General features: G+C 52.2%; 3 protein-coding genes and 1 long non-coding RNA gene across 6 annotated transcripts; 1 reads left to right on the forward strand and 3 right to left on the reverse strand.

Moving 5' to 3' along the window:
- Window positions 1-1059: 1059 nt before the first annotated feature.
- On the reverse strand, window positions 1060-5899 carry Hyal2 (hyaluronidase 2). Its single transcript, XM_048423645.3, has 5 exons — window positions 5765-5899; window positions 4548-4799; window positions 2741-3707; window positions 2239-2328; window positions 1060-1776 (listed from the first exon to the last, which is right to left on the reverse strand). The coding sequence occupies exons 3-5, from the start codon at window positions 3659-3661 to the stop codon at window positions 1375-1377; spliced, it is 1413 nt and encodes a 470-aa protein (XP_048279602.1). The 5' UTR covers window positions 3662-3707; window positions 4548-4799; window positions 5765-5899; the 3' UTR covers window positions 1060-1374.
- Window positions 5900-7783: 1884 nt separating this feature from the next.
- Window positions 7784-10786, reverse strand: Tusc2 (tumor suppressor 2, mitochondrial calcium regulator). Its single transcript, XM_048424425.3, has 3 exons — window positions 10521-10786; window positions 9175-9295; window positions 7784-9030 (listed from the first exon to the last, which is right to left on the reverse strand). Exons 1-3 carry the CDS (start codon window positions 10664-10666, stop codon window positions 8965-8967), a joined length of 333 nt encoding a protein of 110 aa, XP_048280382.1. The 5' UTR covers window positions 10667-10786; the 3' UTR covers window positions 7784-8964.
- Window positions 10787-11901: 1115 nt separating this feature from the next.
- Rassf1 (Ras association domain family member 1) lies at window positions 11902-21273 on the reverse strand. 3 transcript variants are annotated; one of them, XM_048424423.3, is made up of 6 exons: window positions 21009-21273; window positions 19049-19155; window positions 15705-15809; window positions 15205-15502; window positions 14966-15081; window positions 11902-12763 (listed from the first exon to the last, which is right to left on the reverse strand). In XM_048424423.3, the coding sequence occupies exons 1-6, from the start codon at window positions 21256-21258 to the stop codon at window positions 12617-12619; spliced, it is 1023 nt and encodes a 340-aa protein (XP_048280380.3). In that variant the 5' UTR covers window positions 21259-21273; the 3' UTR covers window positions 11902-12616. The 3 variants fall into 3 exon arrangements, with proteins under 3 accessions (XP_048280380.3, XP_048280381.1, XP_085544936.1); XM_048424424.3 differs by lacking the exons at window positions 19049-19155; window positions 21009-21273 and adding an exon at window positions 18338-18484; XM_085688810.2 differs by lacking the exons at window positions 19049-19155; window positions 21009-21273 and adding an exon at window positions 17794-17916.
- On the forward strand, window positions 18788-19425 carry LOC125393772 (uncharacterized). The gene is made up of 2 exons (XR_007229936.2): window positions 18788-18964; window positions 19070-19425. It is a non-coding gene; the product is annotated as an uncharacterized LOC125393772 (long non-coding RNA).
- Window positions 21274-21356: the final 83 nt, after the last annotated feature.

Here is a 21356-nt window from a genome sequence, read left to right on the forward strand (position 1 = left end):
GTGAGCGAACTTGAGATTTGGTACAAGCTAACCGTGGGAGCACTTGTAGGGCCACTACGTTTCTTGAGGGCATCACTGACACTCTAGTGGGTCTGAGGGAAGGACAATGGAGGTAACACCGGTCAGAGTTGTCCCAGTTACCCCAGCTGCTGCTTCTCTCCTCTGAAACTCCTATTAGTTTGTCCCATGGGCGGGAGAGATTTTTTTTTTGTGTCTTTTTTTTTAAAAAAATATTTATTATGTGTACAATATTCTATGTGTATGTCTGCAGGCCAGAAGAGGGCGCCAGACCTCATTACAGATGGTTGTGAGCCACCATGTGGTTGCTGGGAATTGAACTCAGGACCTTGGGAAGAGCAGGCAGTGCTCTTAACCACTGAGCCATCTCTCCAGCCCTGGGAGAGGTTTTTTGTGTATTTATAACACACACACACACACACACACACACACACACACACACACACACACACACAGTGCTGGTGATCAATCCCAGGACCTTCACACATCTAGGCGAGTCTCTATCACTGACCATATATATATATATATATATATATAATGTCCTGGCTCCAAAGCTGACCTTTGGGGATGACCCTGCTCTGCAGACTGCAGATCAGGGTAGTTCCATCAGGTATCCACACAGTGACAGATTGACATCTCCAGATGGCCAGAAGGGCATGTGACAGGAGTCCCATGCCCTCGGGATCAGGGAGCAGAAATGCCCTTGTCTGTAGGAACATCGGAATGATCAGGCACCACTTCCCCTTTCTCCATAGGTGGCTGAGGGAAGAAAGCTTGGACTACTGGGACAGGTGGCAGATACATAGCTAGCTCTGTCAGTCACACAATGGTGGGCACAATTCATTCCAGTCAAGGTAAAGTGGAAGTGACGTTAGGGTAGAGCAGGAACCCTCCTCTAGTGGGTCCTGCCCCCCCACACTGCTGAGTAGGCATCGCCCTAGGCCCCAGTGACCACACAGCTGAGGGATTCAAAGAGCACAGCTTAACCTCAACAACCCTGAGCTCTCCTGCACATACTAGCCCAGAAACAGGAAAACCAGGCAGAGTTGTTTTATATTTAATTTACAAAAGAGACCCCAGAACTATAAACTATCCAGGAGCAAGGAAGTAGAGTCAGGCCTTCCCTGGCTTAGCTGTAGCCTCCTTCTTCACTGGCAAGATGAGGGGCTTCTCGGGGGATTTTTCTCTCCCCCTTAGAACAGGGGGATGACAGCTGCTATGGATGCCTGTTAGGCATCCCGGGGGCTCTGCCCACGCCAAATTCATTTGTCTACCCCCAACAGGCTCCTCATGCCCAGATCCTTGTGCCAGAGGCCAGCTGGAGTGATATCCTGGTGGGAGACTCCTTTATAAGGTTCAGGTAAGGGCCATGGCTACCAAAGTCAGCAGACTGATGAGGTGGGGCCCAGCCCAAGCTCTCCTGGCACTTCCAGCTTCCCGCTTATGGTCTCTTTGGCATTGCTCGCCACCCCAGCCTAAGTAGCACTGGCAGCGAAAGTGTGTCTGCAGGTAGTTGAGGTCGGCATCGCTGAGCTTCCCCTCGGGTCGAAGCTGGGGTTCATTAGGTGTACGGCCAGGCACTAGCCGGAAGCTGCTGGCACTGAGGTGCAGGAAGGTATTGGCGCTGGGATTGCGGCGCACACAGCGTCCATGGCCATGGCACTGGGTCCAACTGCAGTACTGGGTGGCCCAGGACACATTGACTACGTAGGGAACCAGCCACTGTGTTAGGTAATTCTTGAGGTACTGGCAGGTCTCCTGGAGGAAGAGGCCAAGGTTAGCAGGTGAGCACCCAATGGTAGCTGCCTCTGCCTAAAGCCCTGATGGAAACTGTCTACACCTCTTTCTTTTGGCAGCAGTGGAGTTGGACTCCTAGCCCAGGCAAGTGTTCTCTGAACATCATCCGGGGCACACTTACTTGTGTACATATGTACATATCAGTTCCCGAGCCTTTACGGTCCTGTCCCTAGTGAGAAGTGGGGTGGAGACAGACTGGAACCCAGCTGTGTAGATGAGGAAGGGTGGAACTCCAGCTGTTCAGGACAGCATTTCCTCTTCCTGGGAACAGGGTGGGGGTGCCCTTCTTCTCTGTTGGGTTCAGGGACAAAGCCTCCATGCTTAGGAGGCAGCCAAGCTAGACTCAGTTCATATACCCAGGTGAGGGTGGAAGCCAAAGTATAAGTTTCCCACCAGGTTTGGCTGGCTGGGGAGGTCTCTTACCATACTTGAAGCATACACTGAGTCGCCCCAGAAAATGACACCAGCTGAGCCCAGGGCTGCACTCTCACCGATGGTAGAGATGAGGTCCATCTGTGTGGGAACGGATGATTACTACCAGACAGGAGAGGAGGGACACACCTGTTCTAACCTGCTGACCATACCTCCCCGTATGCCTCCAGGCGGGGCCGCTCTGCTTTCTGGGTTTAATTCCATTTCCATGCCCACTTGGGACCTTCGTCTCCAAAGCCAAGGGCACACATTCTGGCTCCTAAATCAGGATGACTGGCTTTAATTCTGTGCACTTTTCATGGACTTCCTAGAGGCTCTAGGCTAATTCTCAGCTCTGGGCCTCAATCTTATTTGCAGAATGAGGAAGACGTCGGCCTTCCACAATACTAAAAGAAACGTGGACTCTGCAGTTAACTCTAGTACTTTTGGTCCGTGATAAACCCAAGCATGCAGTGGTTCCTGGAGGAAGAAGGCAAGGCCCTGGAACACATACCTGACTCAGTCCTGTGAGTCCTCGGGTGTATGTGGGGCGTGTGAAGACGTACACTGGGAGGGCATGGTTTGCGTGGTGGGTGTGAGCCACACGAAGGGCCTCCTGAACACGGAAACTCACAAAGTTGCGGCTGTGTGTGGAGGAAGCCAGTGTCTCATCCAGGTACACAGAGGGAAAGAGAGCGGTGCTCTCAGCCCAGAGCCAGGCCAGCTGGTCGTTGCGTGCCACTTCCACATCAGGACAGCGGCCTGTGTAGCTCTCCCAGTTCTGGACATAATCATGATTATAGCAGTCAGGAAAGAGGTAGAAGCCCCAGAGGTGCTGAGGTCTGACTGCCTTGACATAGCGTAGTGTATTCAACATGAACTGCCGAGCAGCAAACTCAAACTCATACTGTGCCTGCTTTACTATTCGGTCTGGCGGCCAGTCAGGGTGTCGACTGGTCACCAGCTGGCGTGAAGACTGCCGGTACACATCCTTCTCCTGCCAGTTTCGCACCCATACAGGCCTCCATTCCTCCCAGTCAATGACCGCCAGCCCCCCAGGCTCCTGGGTGTGAATGTAGCGCTCCACAGATTCCTTCAGCATGGGCAGGTGTGCGCAGAGGCTACCGTTCTGAGGCACACCACCATGCACAGACATCCCAGCTGCATCGAAATGTGGATACAGGCCTAGACGGTCGTAGTAGAAGGTGGTGATGTTCTGGTTGACAAACCCCTCATTAGGTGAGGCCTCCACATCGAAGGCCCTAAGGTCCAGGGGCACTTTGTGGCGCGGGGCACATTCTTGTGTGGGCACATTCCATGCGACCACAAAGGGTCGGCCAGTGAAGATGGGTGGCACTGTGGGCTTAAGTTCCACGGCCCATGCTACCTCCAGCACCAGGGCCAGTGTGATGATGGGACCCAGTCCTGCCCGCATGCTGGGGGCTACAGGAAGTGTCACCTGCCTGGTAGCAGCTCAGGAACTGAAGGAAGTGTGGGAAGAGAACAAATCAGTCTAGACAGTTCCAGAGGCATGCACCTCAATCCCGTCTACACTCCCAAACCCACACTGTGCTGCCCACCGTGTCTGCCAAGGCCATAAGAAGTTTGAGAGATGGATACTGAAGGGTAGGCAAGAGACCTAGGGACTCGACCAAATCACAGAATTTTCTGGAGCTGCCTGTGGCTGGGCAAGAATCTCCTTTAGGTCTGTGTCCCTTCTGAAAACGGGACGAATTAGGCTCCAGACTCACGGCCTGAGTCACTTACATGCCTATATACCATACAGTACACGGTTTTAGAACACCCTGAACACAAGCTCCACCCTAGAGGTCCCCCAACCCCCCGCTAAGAACTCTTGATTTAGAGAAGGGATAGCATTTGGACACAATGCATACAGAAGCTGTTATGAACACAGCAGAGGAACTGGTATCTATACAACATGCTCCAAAGCAGAAGAGTGAGGCTGTCAGGATTTAGTCCCGGGTACCGACACTGTCTTTGGCTTGGAGGATGCGTCCGGGGACAAAGGGGCAGCGGAGTTCGCACCGCGGTGCTCGCCGACCTGCCCTTCCCACCACAGCCACCGAAAATCTGTGCGAGTCCTCGCGGCCGGCCTACACCCTCACCTCCCAGCACAAGGGGTCCCGAGTGGAGGGTATTCCTCCCGGTCTTTGTGCGGGACCCCGCCCCCGCCCCGCACGTGGGGCCAGAGTTCACCCGGGTGGGGGTGGGGTCCCTGGGTCATTTATGAAGGCTCCTCTAGAGACTCAGAGCCCAGCTCACAGGAAGAGAATCACCAGGCTTGCAACGCCCGCCCTCACCTCGCACCAGGCGCCGCCAGGACCCACGCCAGGGCCGCCGCCATCCTGGTACCAGCCAAGCCCGCTCCGGCCCTTCTCCCAAGCACTGCCCCAGCTCGAGCCTCTGCTGGCTCCGCCCCGAGGCCAGCGGCGACCAGCGGGCCCTTTAAGAATCGAGCCTCGGAGGTGGACCCATGGCGGCCTCGCGGGGAGGGTTTGTTCGCCTTCCTTTCTTCCAGTGCTGCGTTTCGAGTTCGAGGACCCCCAGACCTTCTGTAGAGGAACATAGTCATCTATCTGAGATCTAATACTTCTTGGAATCAGAATTCCCGCTAGAGTCTCAGCCGCGAGAGCCATCCAGCCTGAGATAGTACCCCCACAGTATGTCGCCAGTGGAACAGTCCACTCTTTGCAGCCGTCCTCTTAAAGGAGTAGAATACTAGATGGGGCGGGCTGGCGCGCGCGGAGGTGGTGGTATGTGGAATAAAGGGTTACGGCCGAGGCCTTGACTGGGGGTAGCTGCGGGTTCAGTCCCGCAAGCCTGACTTTGGACTCTAGCAGTGCGGGCCCTTTGTGTAGTATAAGAGATTTTGACCCGAGTGAATCCGGAGCCGCCAGGGACATTAACGACCCGCCTTCTCGGATCCCAGATTCCCTACACTAGCTTGCGGTCAGAGGGAAGCCCCGCCCCTTGCCTGTCTAGAGGAGGGGGCCTAGGACTGCCTCTGAGCCCTCCTCTGGCAAAGTCGACGCAGCGGTTGTCGTGGTAACCAGGGGGTTGGTCGTCGCGTCGCTAGAGGGGCTGAAGTTCAGCCTGGCCCAAAAGGAAAAGTGGTCTACCCGCTTTCTCCGGATCCACACCAGGGCAGGCCAATCCACTGGATTTTCTCCGGTCCAGTCTCTGTGACGTGGTGGAGGTGGGATGGGGACTCCCAGTCAACCACGAATAAAGTGCAAGTCGCAGAAGTTTCGGGTCGGAATTATGGAAAGTAGGCTGCAGTGGCTCCCCAGTGCCTCTAGTCCATATTTTGAACCCTTCTGCCTTGCAATCCCCTTCTGGTAGGGAGTAGGTTTAGAGCTGTTCCCTCGCCTCTTAGATCTGCTCTCCACAGCACGACTCAACTTCCCGAAAGCCGCCAGCCCCTTTCCCGCCCGCATGCCTGAAAGCTAAGGAGCACCGTAGCGGCTAGCGAATCAAAGGCAGCGCCGATCAGCTTAAAGGTCTTCTCTGGGCTCACCTGTGCGGGAGTCCGTCCGCCCAGTAGGTCGGCGGCCTCCCTTCTTCCTGAGGTGAACTTCTCCAGCCAGGCTACTTGCACCAGCTGCTGCCCTGTGGGCAGCCTGCTGGGGATTTGATAAACCCCATTCCCTCCCACCCACTCCCGCCTCCCACCCCTACCCTTTCTCCTCACTTCCTGCTGCCCCTCTGGGCGGAAAGGGACAGGAACAGGGGCTGGGAGGAGAGCCCCCTGACCCTGCTTCCCTTGCTGGCTGGCTGCCCTTGGCACCCTTCCTCTGAGTAGGATTTGGGCCCAGGAGTTGTGCCAAGTGACAGGAAGGATATAGGCCTAGGGTCAGGCACTCATCTCCTTGAGGTTTCAATCATCCTCAAATCAAATCTAGTAGTGGGGGGAGGCAAATGACGGTATTCAGGGGAGTCACACTATTTTGCTTGATTGTTTATCTAATGGCCCCCTAGAGCAGGTTCCAAAGAAGGAAACTATCTCGTGTGAGGGGGAAACTTGGGTGGGGTGGGGTGGGGGCTTCCAGTAGCTGAGTCAATTCTTTTTCCACTGACAGCGGAAGTATCTGAAGTATGACAAAGGAGACAATGTGACAATGTGTTAATGCCTGTGTCTGTGTGATATGGGAGTGGGGGGTGGGCAGGGGCTAGGAGGGTGTGCAGAGCATGGGGCTTCTCACACATGAAGGTGTGAAGATGTGTGTCCCTGTGGGAGAGAGAGTTCACAAGAGGACCCCTGAAGACTAGCAGGGTCCCTTCTGACCTCTCTGGAGGTGCAGGCAAATTTGCCTGCTCTCAAATCACCCTGAACCAGCCACCCCTCAGAACCTAAGTGGCTCACCTCCCCGACGCTAGGGAGTCCCTGTGCTAATAAAAAGTTGTATGGGGGCTGAGTATCCAGCCTAGGCTGTGGTCCTACACATCAATGGAGCATCCCTGAACCCCTGTGTTGGTTTCACAAGGGACCAAAGCTTCTAGGAAGCCCCAAGGGTGGGACTCCTGGGAAAACAAAGGCCAGGCCAGACTGTCCAGGGCAGGGACACTTCCTTAGGCAGCCAGCAGGAAGGAAGTGAGCACAGCCCAGCCGGATGGAGTGGGGAAACACTGCCCTGATGTGTCTATTGTTTATGGCTTTGGGGTCAGCGAGACAGGTCCAGAACAGGGAGTTCCCCCAGGCAGGATGGTGGCAATGGGAGATAGGATACTGCCTGATATGGGGAGCCTTGGCCTCTGAACAGGAGGCCCTGCACAGGGGGATGGAAGTCATTCTACAGAACTGGAAGTCTAGGCTGCACAGGTGATCCTACTCAAGACTGGACAAGTTCCAGCCCCTGAGCAACTCGAAGACCAACTGCCCTGACCCTGGGTTGATGAATTCCTCCTTCCTAAAGTTCTTGAGCTTAATGGCCAAAGGCTAGGCCTAGCAGAGAGGCTACTCATAGCATACCCTGAGAAATGTAAGCAGAATGTCCCCTGGCAGCAGAGAGCTGAGGACGTACTAGGGATAGAGCCTAAGAGCTCATCCCTCCAACTGTTACCTGCCAAGAGTCAGGTGTGTGTGGACTCCAGAGCCTGGTAGGAGGCCAAGGGCATGGTGGGAATACCTGGCTGCCATTCAAGAATAGCGGGTACTTTGACAGTCATGGGGCTTAAGCTGTAACCTCACTTGATATAATATGTTACTGCTGGGACCAGAACTATCCCACAACTATGTATGATCACACTCACCCCTCAGGCAAGGCAGCTAGGCAAATCTCCAAAGGGTTTCAAGACCAATCCCCCACCCCCACCCCAACAAGGTGAGGCAGGTGAGCACCTCCCAGGGCTGGAGATGGTGTGTGAACACAGCCACCTGTTGGCCATGGCTGGTATTGCTACAGGCAATGTTCAGACTTACTAGCTCTTAGAGGGGGCTTGCCATCCTGGCAGAGTCCAGGGCCAGAGGCCTACCTGATCAGCTCAAGTGGTAGTCTAGAAATGGGGTCTTAAAGCCTCACTGGAAGCCACGCTCATGTGCAGGGTCTACAAATAATTTTATTGAAATTGAACAAATGACACAACAGTCTTCCTATGCTGGGGACCACCCTCCCCAAGCCATTTCCCACACTCTAGACGCCCAGAGCTTCTACAAACAATGATTTTTTTTTTTTAAAAGCCATCTCTATGTAGAAATCAAACTCTGCCCCAACATCATCACAGTCTATTTACAAACCTTCACATTTGAATTACTCCTTTTATGCGTTTTTCCCTTCTTTTGATCCTTGCCAAGGAGCTCCAGTATTTTCCCTTAACTGACCCTGAAGAAGTGAAGATACTATAGGAGAAGGGGTGATGGGCTCCTCACAGCTACTGGTACCAGCCCCGGCCTGCTGCTTCTTACCACTGGGTGGTGAACAGCCCCTCCCCGACAGTTGGGGATGGGTGGGACTGCTGGCGCAAAGACAAGGGAGATTAGACAGAATATGTGGTCTGGGACAAGTCCCCATAGGCACAGGCATCCTTAGCCTGTCCTGACCCCGGCCTGCACCCTCTCAACTTGGGGGAGGGCACCTGGGAGAAATCAAGAGAGATCAGTGCAGCCCTGGGTGAAAGGAGCCTCCCACACTAGTCCCCATTCTTACTTAACGGCCAGCTAACTGTCCATCTTAGAGCGGGGACGAGTGACAGGGAGGCAGGAAGAACGAGGCTAGCACTATCCCCAGTCTCTGTCCAACACAGGAGGAATCGAGGTAGCAAACGGCTGAATGCTCTGACTAGGGGGAAGGGAAGTGGGGGAAGGATGCTCCCATGTGGGGCCAGCCCCTACAGCCCAGGGGCCGGGAGAAGGCAGACTCTGCTTGTAAAGTGCTGGGCCCTAGGCAAGCTTGGAAGAAAGCAGGTCAGGCAAGGAACTAGGAACCAGGCATTCCTGACCAGCATGTGTCCTGCCATGCTTCTTGAAGAAGCAGCTGGGAGAGACGGGCTGGCAATTCTGCCATTAGCCCTCACCAGCCACCAACCACTTATTGTTCAGACATAAACCAATACCAGTTAACACTGAGGGACTGCCCCTTTCACAACTGAAGGTTCTGGGCCAATGGAGTTTAGTTTATTCAGGGTTGTGGCACCAGCCTGGACTCCTGAATGGAAGCTACACCTTGAGCCTGGGAGTTTCTTGCTGGGGCAGTGGGTGCTTGTGTCTGCCATGCCACAGGCTCACACTTCATAGAGGATCACAGGGAAATCCACGTGGATTCGGGGGGGATCCAGCTTCACGATGCCCTGCCGTGGAAACAGAGGCTAGTGAAGATCAGCTCAGAGCCTCTATGCTAGGAGCCTTCCTGATATCCCCAGCTCCTCCCCCAGTTCCATCTGTATCTATGTTGACATACCAATGTAGGTTACAACCACCGCCCAGCCCCTCACCTGAGGAATCAGATTCTTATGTACCCGCCTCAGCTTGGCTCGTTTCTGCCCATTCTTGGTGACGATTGTCTCCTCATAGAACTCGTGAGCCAGATCCCCGTCTTCATCATAGAACATGGAGCTGTGTAGAGAAGGGAAGAGGCTGGGTTGGAGCTGCACACCTGATCATGGCAAATGCCCCAGACCACAGGGAAGTGTGCTGGACCCCAGATGAAGAGACACAATCTTAACCATGGTGGAAGAATAGTAGGCCTGAAGAACTCTTTGCTTGGGTGCTTGGAGTCATTAGAGGGACGCAGAAAGTGCATCAATGCCACTGATACTGTCACACCAACAAGAGGTCACAGCAGAGCACACTGTTTCATCAGCGGTCTGATCCACAAGGGTAAACTAGCCAGCGGCAGACCCTTCACCTAGAGCTTATAAAGTGGGTGGGAACTGGCCTGGGCACACTAATCTCACTTCTAAAGACACTGCTAGTTCAGGACAAAGAACAAGATCGTAGATGTCTGAGCCAGGAAGGCTGTGCTCCCACTCATTCCCAAGTGGTTGGCACAGCCTAATCAACACTGCTGGTTGGGTCTTTCTGGTGTTTACGGGCAAATTCCCATTCCAGGGAGTGTCAGTCCCTAGGAGCTCTCGAGGTCCAGACCATTTTGTGTGAGTCCCTGGGGGAAAAGATGGTTAATGCTCCAGGTCTTGAGAACCCAACTGGGAGAAGGCCTCTTTTTGGGTGGCCTCACCTTCAGCACTGAGGCCTTGCCAATTTAGAGACATTACTCTCAGAGGTCCACCTTCACGGTTGGGAGGGTAAGACACCTAAACAGAAGATCACTTTCCGTTAGATTCTTCTAAGGCTTTAGAAGAATAGGAGGTACATAAATGCCTTTAATTTGCAGGTTGAATTGGATGAAAGGAAGATCTTAAGACTCTTAGATACCGTCTTTGCGGGATTATGGGGGAGCTTTTACCCAAGGGACAAGACTCAGCCAACTCTTCTCTAAAAAAATCCTTCTGAGGGGGCTGGAGAGATGGCTCAGAGGTTAAGAGCATTGCCTGCTCTTCCAAAGGTCCTGAGTTCAATTCCCAGCAACCACATGGTGGCTCACAGTCATCTGTAATGGGGTCTGTGCAGGCATACACACAGACAGAATAGTGTATACATAATGAATAAATATTTAAAAAAAATCCTTCTGAGCAGACAGGAGCTGAATGCCACTTGGTTTTCCCCACCCCTTGCTCTGATGGGGATCCAAAACATGACTGTCCTCCTGATTCAAACGTGGGGGGGGGGGGCGTTCCTAGTTCCCGGATTTCCTCCCCAAGGCAGACACCCATGCCCTTACCCGCGGCGCGTGAATACGAAGGGGGGCACCGCTCGGGCTCGAGACCGCACCAAAGATTGCTCAGCGCCTGCCGCCTCAGGACCGCCGCCCCCCGTAGCGGAGGCAAAGGGCCAGAGGCCCCGGGCTTTGGAGCCGCTGGCGCCCATGTCAGCGCCACCGGCGCATGGCGGACCCAGGCGGCCGCTCCGCTCTCACAGTACGGCGAGCGCGACCATGCCCTGCCCCAGCCTCCACTCGCAGGTGCCGCCGCTGCCGCCTTCCGCAGGCTCTGCTGTCTCCACGGAAACCTCACTTCCGCTTCCGCACGCCCCGCACGCTGCCTCCCCTGAGTGGCTCAAGATCTTGTCAGTCTGTAAAGAAGAACCAATGACCACCCTCGGAGACCGAACAACCCAGGATGCGCTGCCTTCCAGGTCCCAGAAGGCAATGGGTCCCTAGGGTCATCTCCCTCCCAAAAGCGGAGGTAATGTGTTGTTATGGACTTTGAGGTCGGGTTGGGTATGACTGTTCCAAAGTCCCTGACGCCCAACACTGGAGCCCAGTGGCAATACTCAAATTAGGTCACTTCTTCAACCCCCGAAGAGACCTTAGGCCTGCCTCAGGCTAGGATATTTAGCTTATTTTCACAATTTTTTTCAGTAGTCACTTTTGCACGTAAAGAAATTAAGGAACTTGCTAAATGTCTTTCATTTTCTTTTATTGAGACAGTGTCTCACTATGTAGCCTCAGCTGGCTCGCTTCATGTCCACCTGCTTCTGCCTAAAGGCTGGGATTAAAGGAGGGAGCAATTATGCAGGGGGGCCAAATATCTTCAAAAACTTTGTGAACAAATTTCTTTTTTTTTTGGTTTTTCGAAACTGGGTTTCTCTGTAGCTTTGGAGCCTGTCCTGGAACTAACTAGCTCTTGTAGACCAGGCTGGCCTCGAACTCAAGACATCTGCCTGTCTCTGCCTCCCAAGTGCTGGGATTAAAGGCGTGCTCCACCACAGCCCAGCGTGAACCAATTTCTTATGGCTATATTTGAGGTTAAATTAAGCGTAAATTCACTAGATAACAGGAAACCAAGAATTGTTCCCAACTGTACCCTGTGAAATGTGTCGATACCCACAAGTAGTTATTTGATGAAGGGGTTATTGCTCTCTGAGGTGGTGTGTGAGAAAATGGTTTCCCTGTGCTCTAATTGTAGCTTATTCTTGTCTCCACTGTGACCTAGGCCTCAGAGTGTTGAAAGACACCCGAATCCAGAGACTTACATCTCCTCAACATAGTGGTCTCACTGCGACCTTGGAAAGATGCACTCTATGTGCCAATCACTGTTGGCAGTCATTCTCATTAGGTGCTTCCTGACTGGGGGCCCACATCCATAGAGTCCAAAACCAGAAAAATTCTTGAATCTTTATTCAGCCAATTCTCTCAGGCATCAGGCCCTGATGATGACTGTCACACCCCCATCCCTTTCCCCACAGGAGGCATTCAGTTGAGGCCACAAAGCATTACATACATTCATACACTTCCATCAAAAGTATCTGAGGGAGACTCTGGCTTTGGCAAACAAGAAGTGGGTCTGGTCCAGCAGCATCGTCCTTAGAGGATGCACTGAGGCATAGGAGCTATACTTGCCAGCCCTCCCTGACCTCAGGGTTATGCGTCTAAGTCATAAGGCACTGGAAGAGGGAAACACAGACTCCATCTGAATGTATTATTCTGAGCAGTTACCCTTGGCTCTGACTAGGCTATCCTGAGACTTATTCACAACCCAAATAATCTTTCTCCATAGACTCGGGCCCCCACCCCTGCAAATATAACCTCGTTCTGTTTGTAGAGTCTCTAAGATTCTCACGGCTGAGACCCTGATCAAAGACTGGAGCAGCTACCCAGAGTAGGACCCAGTATATAATGGGCAGAGGGCTGCAAGCTACGCCCCGCTGTCTCCACTGGTAGAGGGGGGCTCCGTCACTGTTCTCTGGGCTCACTCCCTGTAGCAGAGGAGGGCTTCCACGCACACTCATTCCGCAGGCCCCACGGGCCCTGTCACACTCACACGGCACGATCTTCGCACTGCCTATTTTCCTCCTGCCACCCAGGGAAACGAAAGGTCACCCCAAAGGGCAAGCATGCAAGGCTTCCTGGATCTTCTGGCGGCAACGAGAATACTTTTGCAGGATCTGTCGAAGGTGTTCCTCTTCTTCCCGCTGCAGGATACGTAGGAAATTGTGCAGCTCAGGCATACTGAACGCATCCCACTGCAAAGGGGCAGAGGAGAAAGATACTGGGCTACAGCAGGAAATGCCTAAGTTGGCAAATCCTTCTCAAAAACTAATGCTTCACGGTCACACACATTAGGACTGAGCTTCTGGATAGTACCACCTTCCTTTTCATCCCCCAACCTTACCTGTTTTGGTTTTGTTGTTATTGTTTTTAATTATTTTATATGTACAAGTGTTTTATCTGTGTATGTATGTATGTCAGAAGAAGGCATCACATCTCTGGGGACTGGAGTTACAGATGGTTGTGAGCTGTTGTCATCTGGGTGCTGGGAATCAAACCCAGGTCCTCTGTAGGAGCAACACGTGCTCTTAACCACTAAGCCAAATCTCCAGCCCCCTATTTTGTTGTTTTTTGAGTCACAGTCTTGCCGCATATTAAAGAGTGGCCCTGACATGTTATGTAGCTCAGGTTAGTCTCAAAGTTGTGATCCTCCTGTCTCTGTTTCCTGAATGCCATGATTTTAAGTCTGGATCACTATGCTAGGCTAAATAGTCTGTGCTAGAATCCTCATGAGCAGTCTGCACAGAAAACAGATCCTACACAACAGTCACCTCATAGAGGGACAGCAAATCAGGATGTTCTCAAACAGCTGTTATTGCATGGGCCCCTCCAATATGAACCCAGGGTCTCATAAATGCAAACTAACTACATTTTCTTTACTCCAAAGCTACATTCCTTGGCAGCCTGCTCACCCCCTGCTTTTCTCTTCTGCTGCTTGGTTTTATGCATACTAAGCATATAATCTTAACCACTGGGCCACACACTAACCCCTACGTAAAAAGTCTTTCTTCTTTGGTATTACTAGGAATGAATTGTGCTGGCTAGTTTTAGGTCAATTTGACACAAACTAGAGTTGCCTGAAAGGAGGAAACCTTGAGAAAAAGCCTTCATAATATCCAACTGTAAGGCATTTTCTTAATTAGTGATTAATTGATAGGGCAGGGTTCAGCCCATTGTGGCTGGTGCCATCCCTGGGCTGGTGGTCATGGGTTCTATAAGAAAGCAGGCTGAGTAAGTAATGAAGAGCAAGCCAGTCAGTAGCACTCCCTCAATGGCCCTGCATCAGCTCCTGTCTTCAGGTTCTTGCCCTATTTGAGTTCCTGCCCTGACTTCCTTCAATGATAGGACTATGATGTAGAAGTGTAAGCCAAATAAATCCTTTCCTTCCCAACTTGCTTTTGGTCACAGTGTTTCATCACAGCAATAGAAACCCTAAGATATGAACCAAGGGCATCCAACATGCTAAGCATCTTACCATTGAACTATAGCCCCGAGTCTTTTTACTTTTTGAGATAGTATCCACTAAGTTAACCCAGACAGGTCTTTAAGTTACTCTGTAGCCCAGGATGGCTTTCAACTTGTGATCCTTCTGCTTCAGCATTCCAAGCAGTTGAGATTACAGACTGGTAGTACTAGGCCTTGCTAGTAGAGTGTTTTTTTTGTTGTTCATACACATAAAAAAAATTGTTTTATGTGTTTAAGTGTTTTGCCTGTAGGCACATATGTGCACTGTGTGCATGGTCTATGTGGATGCTAAGAACCTAATATGGATCCTTTGCATGATCAATAAGTGTTTTTAATTACTGATCCATCTTTCCAGCCCCATTATTTTAATTCTGTGTATGTCTGGGTCTGTGTAGGGTTATGCACATAAGTACAGGTACCCTCTGAAGCCAAAGGAGGAAGTCAAATCCTTTGGAGCTAGAGTTGTAGATGAAAGTGGACCATGGGTGCTTCAAACAGAACGGGAGTCCTCTGGAAAAGCAGCAAGCACTCTTAACTGATGAGACATCTCTCAGCCACACCTGTGTAGCTCTGAACTTGTTCTTGGCTCACCATGAGTCAATCAAATCCCACAACAGGAAACAACAAAAAACCAGGACAGTTCTTCTAGCTTGTTTTTATGGCCCAAACTGATCCCAAACTCTCAGCAATCCTCCTGTCTCAGCCTCCCAAGTGCCTTGATACAAACATGAACCACTAGATTCAGCTTCTTCCTAAGGATCTAGACCTTGGCTCCAGTGTCCCGGAAGCCTATACTTTCATTCCAGGGCCTGTATATTCTTGGAGACATTGTGCAGGGTTTGTTCTGTAGCTCCATTTTCTCCTGAAACTCTCACTGTAGCTACAACCTACTAGTTTTGTCTGGTGATAAGAAAATAAGATGATGTACTCACATTCACCTCCCCAGAATCATTCTCTTTCAGGACAAAGCTCAGGGCCTTCTCACTAGGCCCTGCAAGAAGCCGTAGCTTCAAGGGCTGCTCATCATCTGATAGTTTCCGGAAGTACACTGGAGATCAGGCAGAGAGAAAAGGATAAAGAATTAGAAACAGGCTCAGGTGCCTCAGCCTCGGAATGCACAGGCATGTGACACATACCCCTTACACAGGGAGAGGTGGCATAGGAAACCTACCTTGGCCATGACGTTCCGTTCGTTCAAAGAGTGCAAACTTGCGAGGATCATCCACTACCATGAATTTTCGCAGCAAGGCCTCAATGACCTCACGTGCCCGTGTTCGTGACAGAACATGCAAGTGCTTAATAGCATCCTTAGGCAAGTAAAAGGAGGTGCGGCGCTTCACAGCTGTGCTCCGTCCTGTTCCCCGCCGGGCGTCCTGTAAAGAAGGTGGTTTCTTGCTGGAAGGCACTGAGACAGGACGTACCAGTTTCAGCTGAACCTTGATGAAGCCTGTGTAGGAGCCGTCCTTGTTCTAAAAAAGAAAGAAAACCACAGCATGACAGAAGTTCTAGTGGAGACTGAACTGGATAGGGTTGAGTTCACCCAGGGCGGGACCAGGTATGCAGAGATCACTGCTTGAGTCAAACAAGACTACTTTGGCTATGACTCTGGCCATCTGGCACAATGCTGGGTTCTGTTCCGCCCCACACTCCTTGCCTGAGCAGCCAACTCACCAGGCTCATGAAGAGGTTGCTGTTGATCTGACCATTGTAATCCTTGATCTTCTGCTCAATCTCAGCCTGGGAAAGATCAGGTGTCTCCCGCTGTGCAGGCTCGTCCTAAAAGACAGGTCAGCATGGATACAGGGCCCTTGAAAAGTGCAAGGCTTTTTTGGAGGGAAAGAAAAAAAAACAGCCAGAACATTCCTTGGATCTTGATTTTGGTCCTGCCACCAAATCCATACACCCTGCCCCCATCACTGCTCCATTTTGCATGCTACAGATGGAGACAGCAAAGAAAGGTAGGATCATTTGGCTTCCTGCTATCTGGGATGGGGGTCACCTCAGCACTGATTGTGTGTGGCCCCTAACAACATTACAGAAACAAAGACAAAGGCGCATGGCAATGGGCCAGGAAAACACGAAGGACTATTAGGGAGAATTGTTGTTTAAAGTAAAAACACTCTTGCCTAGTATGAGAGAGACCCCTCAATCCCTAGTATTATCCCCACCCCCACCCAAATAAAACTAAAACCACATCTTGACTGCAGAGCTGGTCCCAGAACACTAGTTGGGTCAGAGTTTGTTCTGGAGAAGGCAGCCCACTCTTCCACCTTGCACCAGCACAGAACATGAGCCACCGCAGGGTCAGAAGCAGGGGAGCCGATAAACATCAGTAGTCAGGAGGGGAAAGGTGATCTCAGTTGGGTTAACCTTAGGTTTCTTGGGGCCAGCCACAGCGCATCCCATGTAGGGAAGAAATCACTGCGACTACCATTTACCCTTGATTCAGGCTGCACAAAAGGTAGCTTCAAGCCAGGCTCCAATCTGCCAGAGATGTATAGGCAACTTTCCGTTAGCGGCTGTCCTACCAGTGCCAAGCAGGTAGGCTGTTCTTCCCTTGCTGTCTGGAAACTTAGCCCGAAGACTAACTAGCTCTTTAGGGACTGGGTTTTTGCTAGAAAAGGTGGAGTGTGGGTTACTGCGGTCAGGACTTGAATTAATTTTCCTCTACCAAACTCACTTGGCCTCACTGCCTCAGTCTAACTTCCTGTTGACATCAGAGAGGTCCTGGGGGATGCCACTGGAACAAACACAGCTAGGATCACTACTGACCAACACCTTATCCCAGGAGTTCTCACAAGGTGTCCGCTAGGGATGAACCCACAGCCTCACACATGCTGGACAAGGCTCAGTCACTGAACTCTAACCCCAGCCATCATGATTTTACTTTACTTCTCAGCTTCCATCTGTCTATCCATCCATCCATCCACCTATCTATTGGTTCATTAACGATGCTACGGATGGAAGCCAGGTCACCATGCAAGGTAAGTACTCTCCAAACTGACCTTACAACAAACTTCAGCTGCTTTTAAACAATTATTTTCTTTATACACCTTTCAACTGGTTAGCACCTTGTGTTTTTTTCCACCTTTCATAATAGACAATGACTCAGGCTCAGTGATACGGAGACAACCTCAGGAGTCCACACCGAATCTACAGTCTGGACTAAGGTTTTTGGGGTGTCAAGTAGCAGCCCATCTTTAATGAATTTGTATTGCCGGGCGGTGGTGACTCACACCTTTAATCCCAACGCTCGGGAGGCAGAGACAGGCGGATCTCTGTGAGTTCGAGGCCAGCCTGGTCTACAAGAGCTAGTTCTAGCACAGGCTCCAAAGCTACAGAGAAACCCTGACTCGAAGAAAAGAAAGAAAAATTTGTATCAATTCTCTCCTACAACACCACAGACAATTTTTTTTTTTGGCTTGGATAAGGAATTCTACTTCGCTGCTGCTAAGTTTACTAACCTTTACTTTAAAGTCTCCACCTCACTCTCCTGATGCCCCAGCCTCTGCACTCTTCTGAGGTATTATGGTTCAAGAACAAGTTATCTGAGCTTGGTGGTCACAACCACGATATTCCCAGAAAAGTCTCTGATAAGTTGGTACATCTAGGAGACTCTAGAGACGTTCACCTGCCCTAGTACCACACTTTAAATCTTAAGTAGAAACCCTACTCGGGGCATTTTATAGTCTTCCTGCTCCCTATGGTCCAAAACAAGGGCCCTCTTACTAGATTCCCCACCCCCCCATCAAAGTTTCACCAGGGAAGGAAGATCGGAAAATCGTCTACATTCCAGCAGCTGGTGTCAGAGTTGGCCAGCAATGGCTGCAAACTCTTCTGGCTGATCCAAGACTGCAAGTGGAAGTGACAGATTCACCTCCGAAACAAACTTCTCACTTCCCGGCGGACTCCTCCTCCACTTCCTTATTTCCCCCAGGGAGGGAGTAGGAGCGCCCAAATGCGAAATCAAGACGCCGATTTGGGCTGAGGCTGGCTTTAATCATGGGTGAATACGCCCGCCTCTGGTCCACCCAAGCTTCAGAGCTGCTTCCCCTGGCTCAACCGGTCTGTGACCACAAGTCAGGGAAGCCTGGGGACTCAGTACCGGCGCGCTGGAATCGAGCTTCTTTCTACCGGAAGCAGAGAGAGCCCCGCGCCAATACACATTTCTCGGCCGGTTTTCGTCTGGACCCGCCGGGAGGCTGCCTATCAACTAACTCCCCAGGCCGCAACTTAGCGGGGACGGGCGGGACTGGAGCGACCGCTCCTCGCCCGCCGGCGACAGCCCCCACCCGGCTTCCCACCTGGTCCCGGCGCGGCCTGCGGACCAACGAGGTCCGCGCCGTGAAGTACTGCTCGAGCTCCGAGTCCGAGTCCTCCTGGCTGCAGTAGCCACTGCTCGTCGTGCTGCTCCAGGTCATTTCGAAGGAAGGCGTCTCGGCCTCGCTCATCGCCCTGCCCGCCCGATCCCTAGTCTACTGCGTGGGGAGCCTCCAACCACCGCCCCGGGCGCGTGCGTGCGTGTGAGCGAGTCAGTACGCGCGTGCGCTGAGGTCTGCGCCGCGCGGCGACCGTTAGGACTGCAAACGAAGACGACTAAAAGTCTAGTGCTGGTGTCTTTGGTGGGGGACGACGGGAAGGGGAACGCCGAGGGGCGGGGACACCACGCTACTACTCGAGGAGTGACCTCATCGCGGAGGCATCTCAACTCGGCTCCGCCTCTCGGGCTCCACGTCCCCGGGGGAGGCGGCAGGGCGTGTGCGCATGCGCACCGACGTTGCCCCAGGGCCGGAAGCAGGGTGTGAAAAGTGCGCGTGCAGCGTGCCAGAGCGCGCCTTCGCGGCTACTGGTTTGCGGGCCGTCGTTTTTGCGTGGGGTAGGCTCCTGACAAACCCACAAGCAGAGCTAGCCTCTCCGATGCCGGGAAATCGGTAATTGGGATGTTCGTTGTGTACGGCGCCGGGACTAAGCCCCGGGACCCCTCCCTGCCCACACTCCCCCGACCCCGAGCTCACCACGTTCGTGTCCCTTTCCAGTGCGGGGTCCCAGCCCAGGTCTCGGGGCCCGCAGCAGTCCAGGCAGACGAGCGCACGACAACGGTAATGGCAGGTGAACTTGCAGTCTGCAGAAAGGGCTGGCCGTGAGGCGGAGGAGCTCAGCGAAGTGACCCACTGACAGGGGGCCTCCGCCCGACAGGTTTGGGCTTGACTGGCTTTTTCTCAAGCTCGGTTATGGCCCCCCGCAACACAGATTTTAGAGTCGTCAGTCCGAAGTACCTCTGGAAACCGACTGGAAGGCCTCAGGAACTTAAAGATCTAACCCTGCTAACCCCGCAGAGCTATTACTTCACTTTGCCATTAACTTGAAAACAAAAGCGCTTAATTACGACTTCCTCTGTTTGCCATCTACCTCTTCATTTGTTTACACAAGCCTATTTTGCTTTTTGAGAAAGGGTCTCCTGTAGTTTAGGTTAGCCTCAAATAGTAACCTTGAACTCGGTGATCCTCCTGCCTCCACCAACTGCTCCAGTGCCAGGATTAACAGATATGTGCCAATGCCCAATGCAACATCTAATCTTTAGCCTTCTGTCCACATTATCGGGATTGCTATATCCTTAACGTTGGTTGCTTACTCCCTTTGGCTCCCAGGGACAACACTCACTAGCCAGGTTTCCTTCTCCCAGTTCCTTGCTAGCCCCTTCCTCAGCTCTGTCTCAACCTCCAGGTCTAAGAGTTGATGTCCAGGTTTCTCACCTGGGTACTGTCCCAGCTCTGTCTACAACTCACCTGTTCCAGACCCAAGGTGGCACTGATTTGCCTCTTTAGAACAAATCCTACATGTAGTACCTTCACTTTAACATCTAATAAAGATTTCAAATGCACATGGCCAAAATTTCCCTTCTCTTCCACTTCAAGCCACCCCAGGTTTCTATATCAGCAAAAGTTGTCTGAAGTAAAACCCTACACTTGTCTGATTTGGTTATCAACCTCCCAAACACCCAAGTGGTCCCGTTTCTCATCTCAGAGCGATTTTTTCTCTTTGAGAATGTTGTAATACCACAGCCCTTGCTTCCATGTGGCATTTCGTCACAAACGGTTGTGTCCACTATCTGAATTTGTGACATACTCATGCAGTGAATGAGATGAGCTCTAGGCACGCACAGGCCTACAGTTCCACCCTGAAGTTTCTACCTTTACCGCTCAAAGCACTGACAACTCCAGCTACACATCAGACTGTGGGAAGCAGAGGCAGGTGGATCTCTGTCACACCCTGATCTGAACAGAGAATTCCAGGCCAGGCAGGGCTGCATAGTGAGACCCTATTTCAAAACAACAACAACCAACAAAACAACAAAACCCCTTAATGCCTAAGGTCCACTTTCAACAATGGACCCAACAAGTCTGGAAGAAGGTCTAGACACAAGGAGATGGGAGGGTATAAAGTGTCCTGGGTGAGTCCAACTTCTGTTTGCTGGCAATCCCCAGAAGGACTACTGTGTGTGTGCTTGTATTCCATGTTTTAGCCTCTGGATCCCTGACTCGAAACAAACCTTGACTAAAGACTCAACAAAATTCTTGCTTACAAGGAGCCCAACCAAGGTTCTTTTTTTTTTCTGCCCCCTATCATATGTGGGTGGTCACCCAAGAATTTGGAGGGGAACACAGTGAGCCAATCATTGGGAAGAGGCGGACCTCGGAATGCAGGCTCAGGGCACAGTAGGCACAAAGGCTTTTCAAGAGCCCAGGCGCTTTAAAGACGATCTTGAAACCAGCACCTTCTGTGCGCCAGCCACGGACGAAGTGTGACAAGTGATATACCATTTTCTTAAACACGCTCCCTGATGGGGCAAGGTAATGGAACCTGGTCTGCAGGATCATCACTGCTGACCCCCTCCGCTGCGACTTGACCCGCAGCCATGGTGCTGCCTTTGACCTCCCGTTCGGTGATCGCAGGCTGCGTGGGGCCGCTACTCACGCGCGCATTGTAGGCCCTTGCGCACGACGCCCCAGATGAAGTCTCCACAGAGGTCGCACCACGTGTGCGTGGCGGGACCCGCAGGCTGGAAGCGGTGGCCGCGACCCGGGACGTGCTGCTGTGACGGATTGCGAGCTGTGCACGGCGCGATGCGCAGAGCGTTGGCACGCTCCAGCCGGGTACGGCCAGGGCCGATGCGTCCAGACGGTGCCAGCTCCCGTAGTTCAATGAGTTCTGGCTCCGCCGACATGGCCCGGTCAGACCGGGGATCCAGAGCACTGGGCGTTAGCGGGCGAGGCCGCAGGGCGGGCCGTCACTTCAGCACCGCCCCCAGGATCAAGGCAGGGC

Source organism: Myodes glareolus, chromosome 4 (assembly GCF_982192425.1).
Source record: "Myodes glareolus chromosome 4, mMyoGla1.1, whole genome shotgun sequence".
NCBI lineage: Eukaryota > Metazoa > Chordata > Mammalia > Rodentia > Cricetidae > Myodes > Myodes glareolus.

Coding starts and splice junctions, on each gene's coding strand:
- Hyal2 (XM_048423645.3), bottom strand. CDS start 3,661: ATGCGGGCAGGACTGGGTCCCATCATCACACTGGCCCTGGTGCTGGAG. Junction 2,329..2,740: donor GACTCACAGGACTGAGTCAG/GTATGTGTTCCA, acceptor GTTCCCACACAG/ATGGACCTCATCTCTACCAT. Junction 1,777..2,238: donor CAGTGTATGCTTCAAGTATG/GTAAGAGACCTC, acceptor CTCTTCCTCCAG/GAGACCTGCCAGTACCTCAA.
- Rassf1 (XM_048424423.3), bottom strand. CDS start 21,258: ATGTCGGCGGAGCCAGAACTCATTGAACTACGGGAGCTGGCACCGTCT. Junction 15,810..19,048: donor TGGAAAGGGACACGAACGTG/GTGAGCTCGGGG, acceptor CCTGTCTTTTAG/GACGAGCCTGCACAGCGGGA. Junction 15,503..15,704: donor GCAACCTCTTCATGAGCCTG/GTGAGTTGGCTG, acceptor TTTCTTTTTTAG/AACAAGGACGGCTCCTACAC.
- Tusc2 (XM_048424425.3), bottom strand. CDS start 10,666: ATGGGCGCCAGCGGCTCCAAAGCCCGGGGCCTCTGGCCCTTTGCCTCC. Junction 9,296..10,520: donor TTCGTATTCACGCGCCGCGG/GTAAGGGCATGG, acceptor TTCTCTACACAG/CTCCATGTTCTATGATGAAG. Junction 9,031..9,174: donor ATAAGAATCTGATTCCTCAG/GTGAGGGGCTGG, acceptor TTTCCACGGCAG/GGCATCGTGAAGCTGGATCC.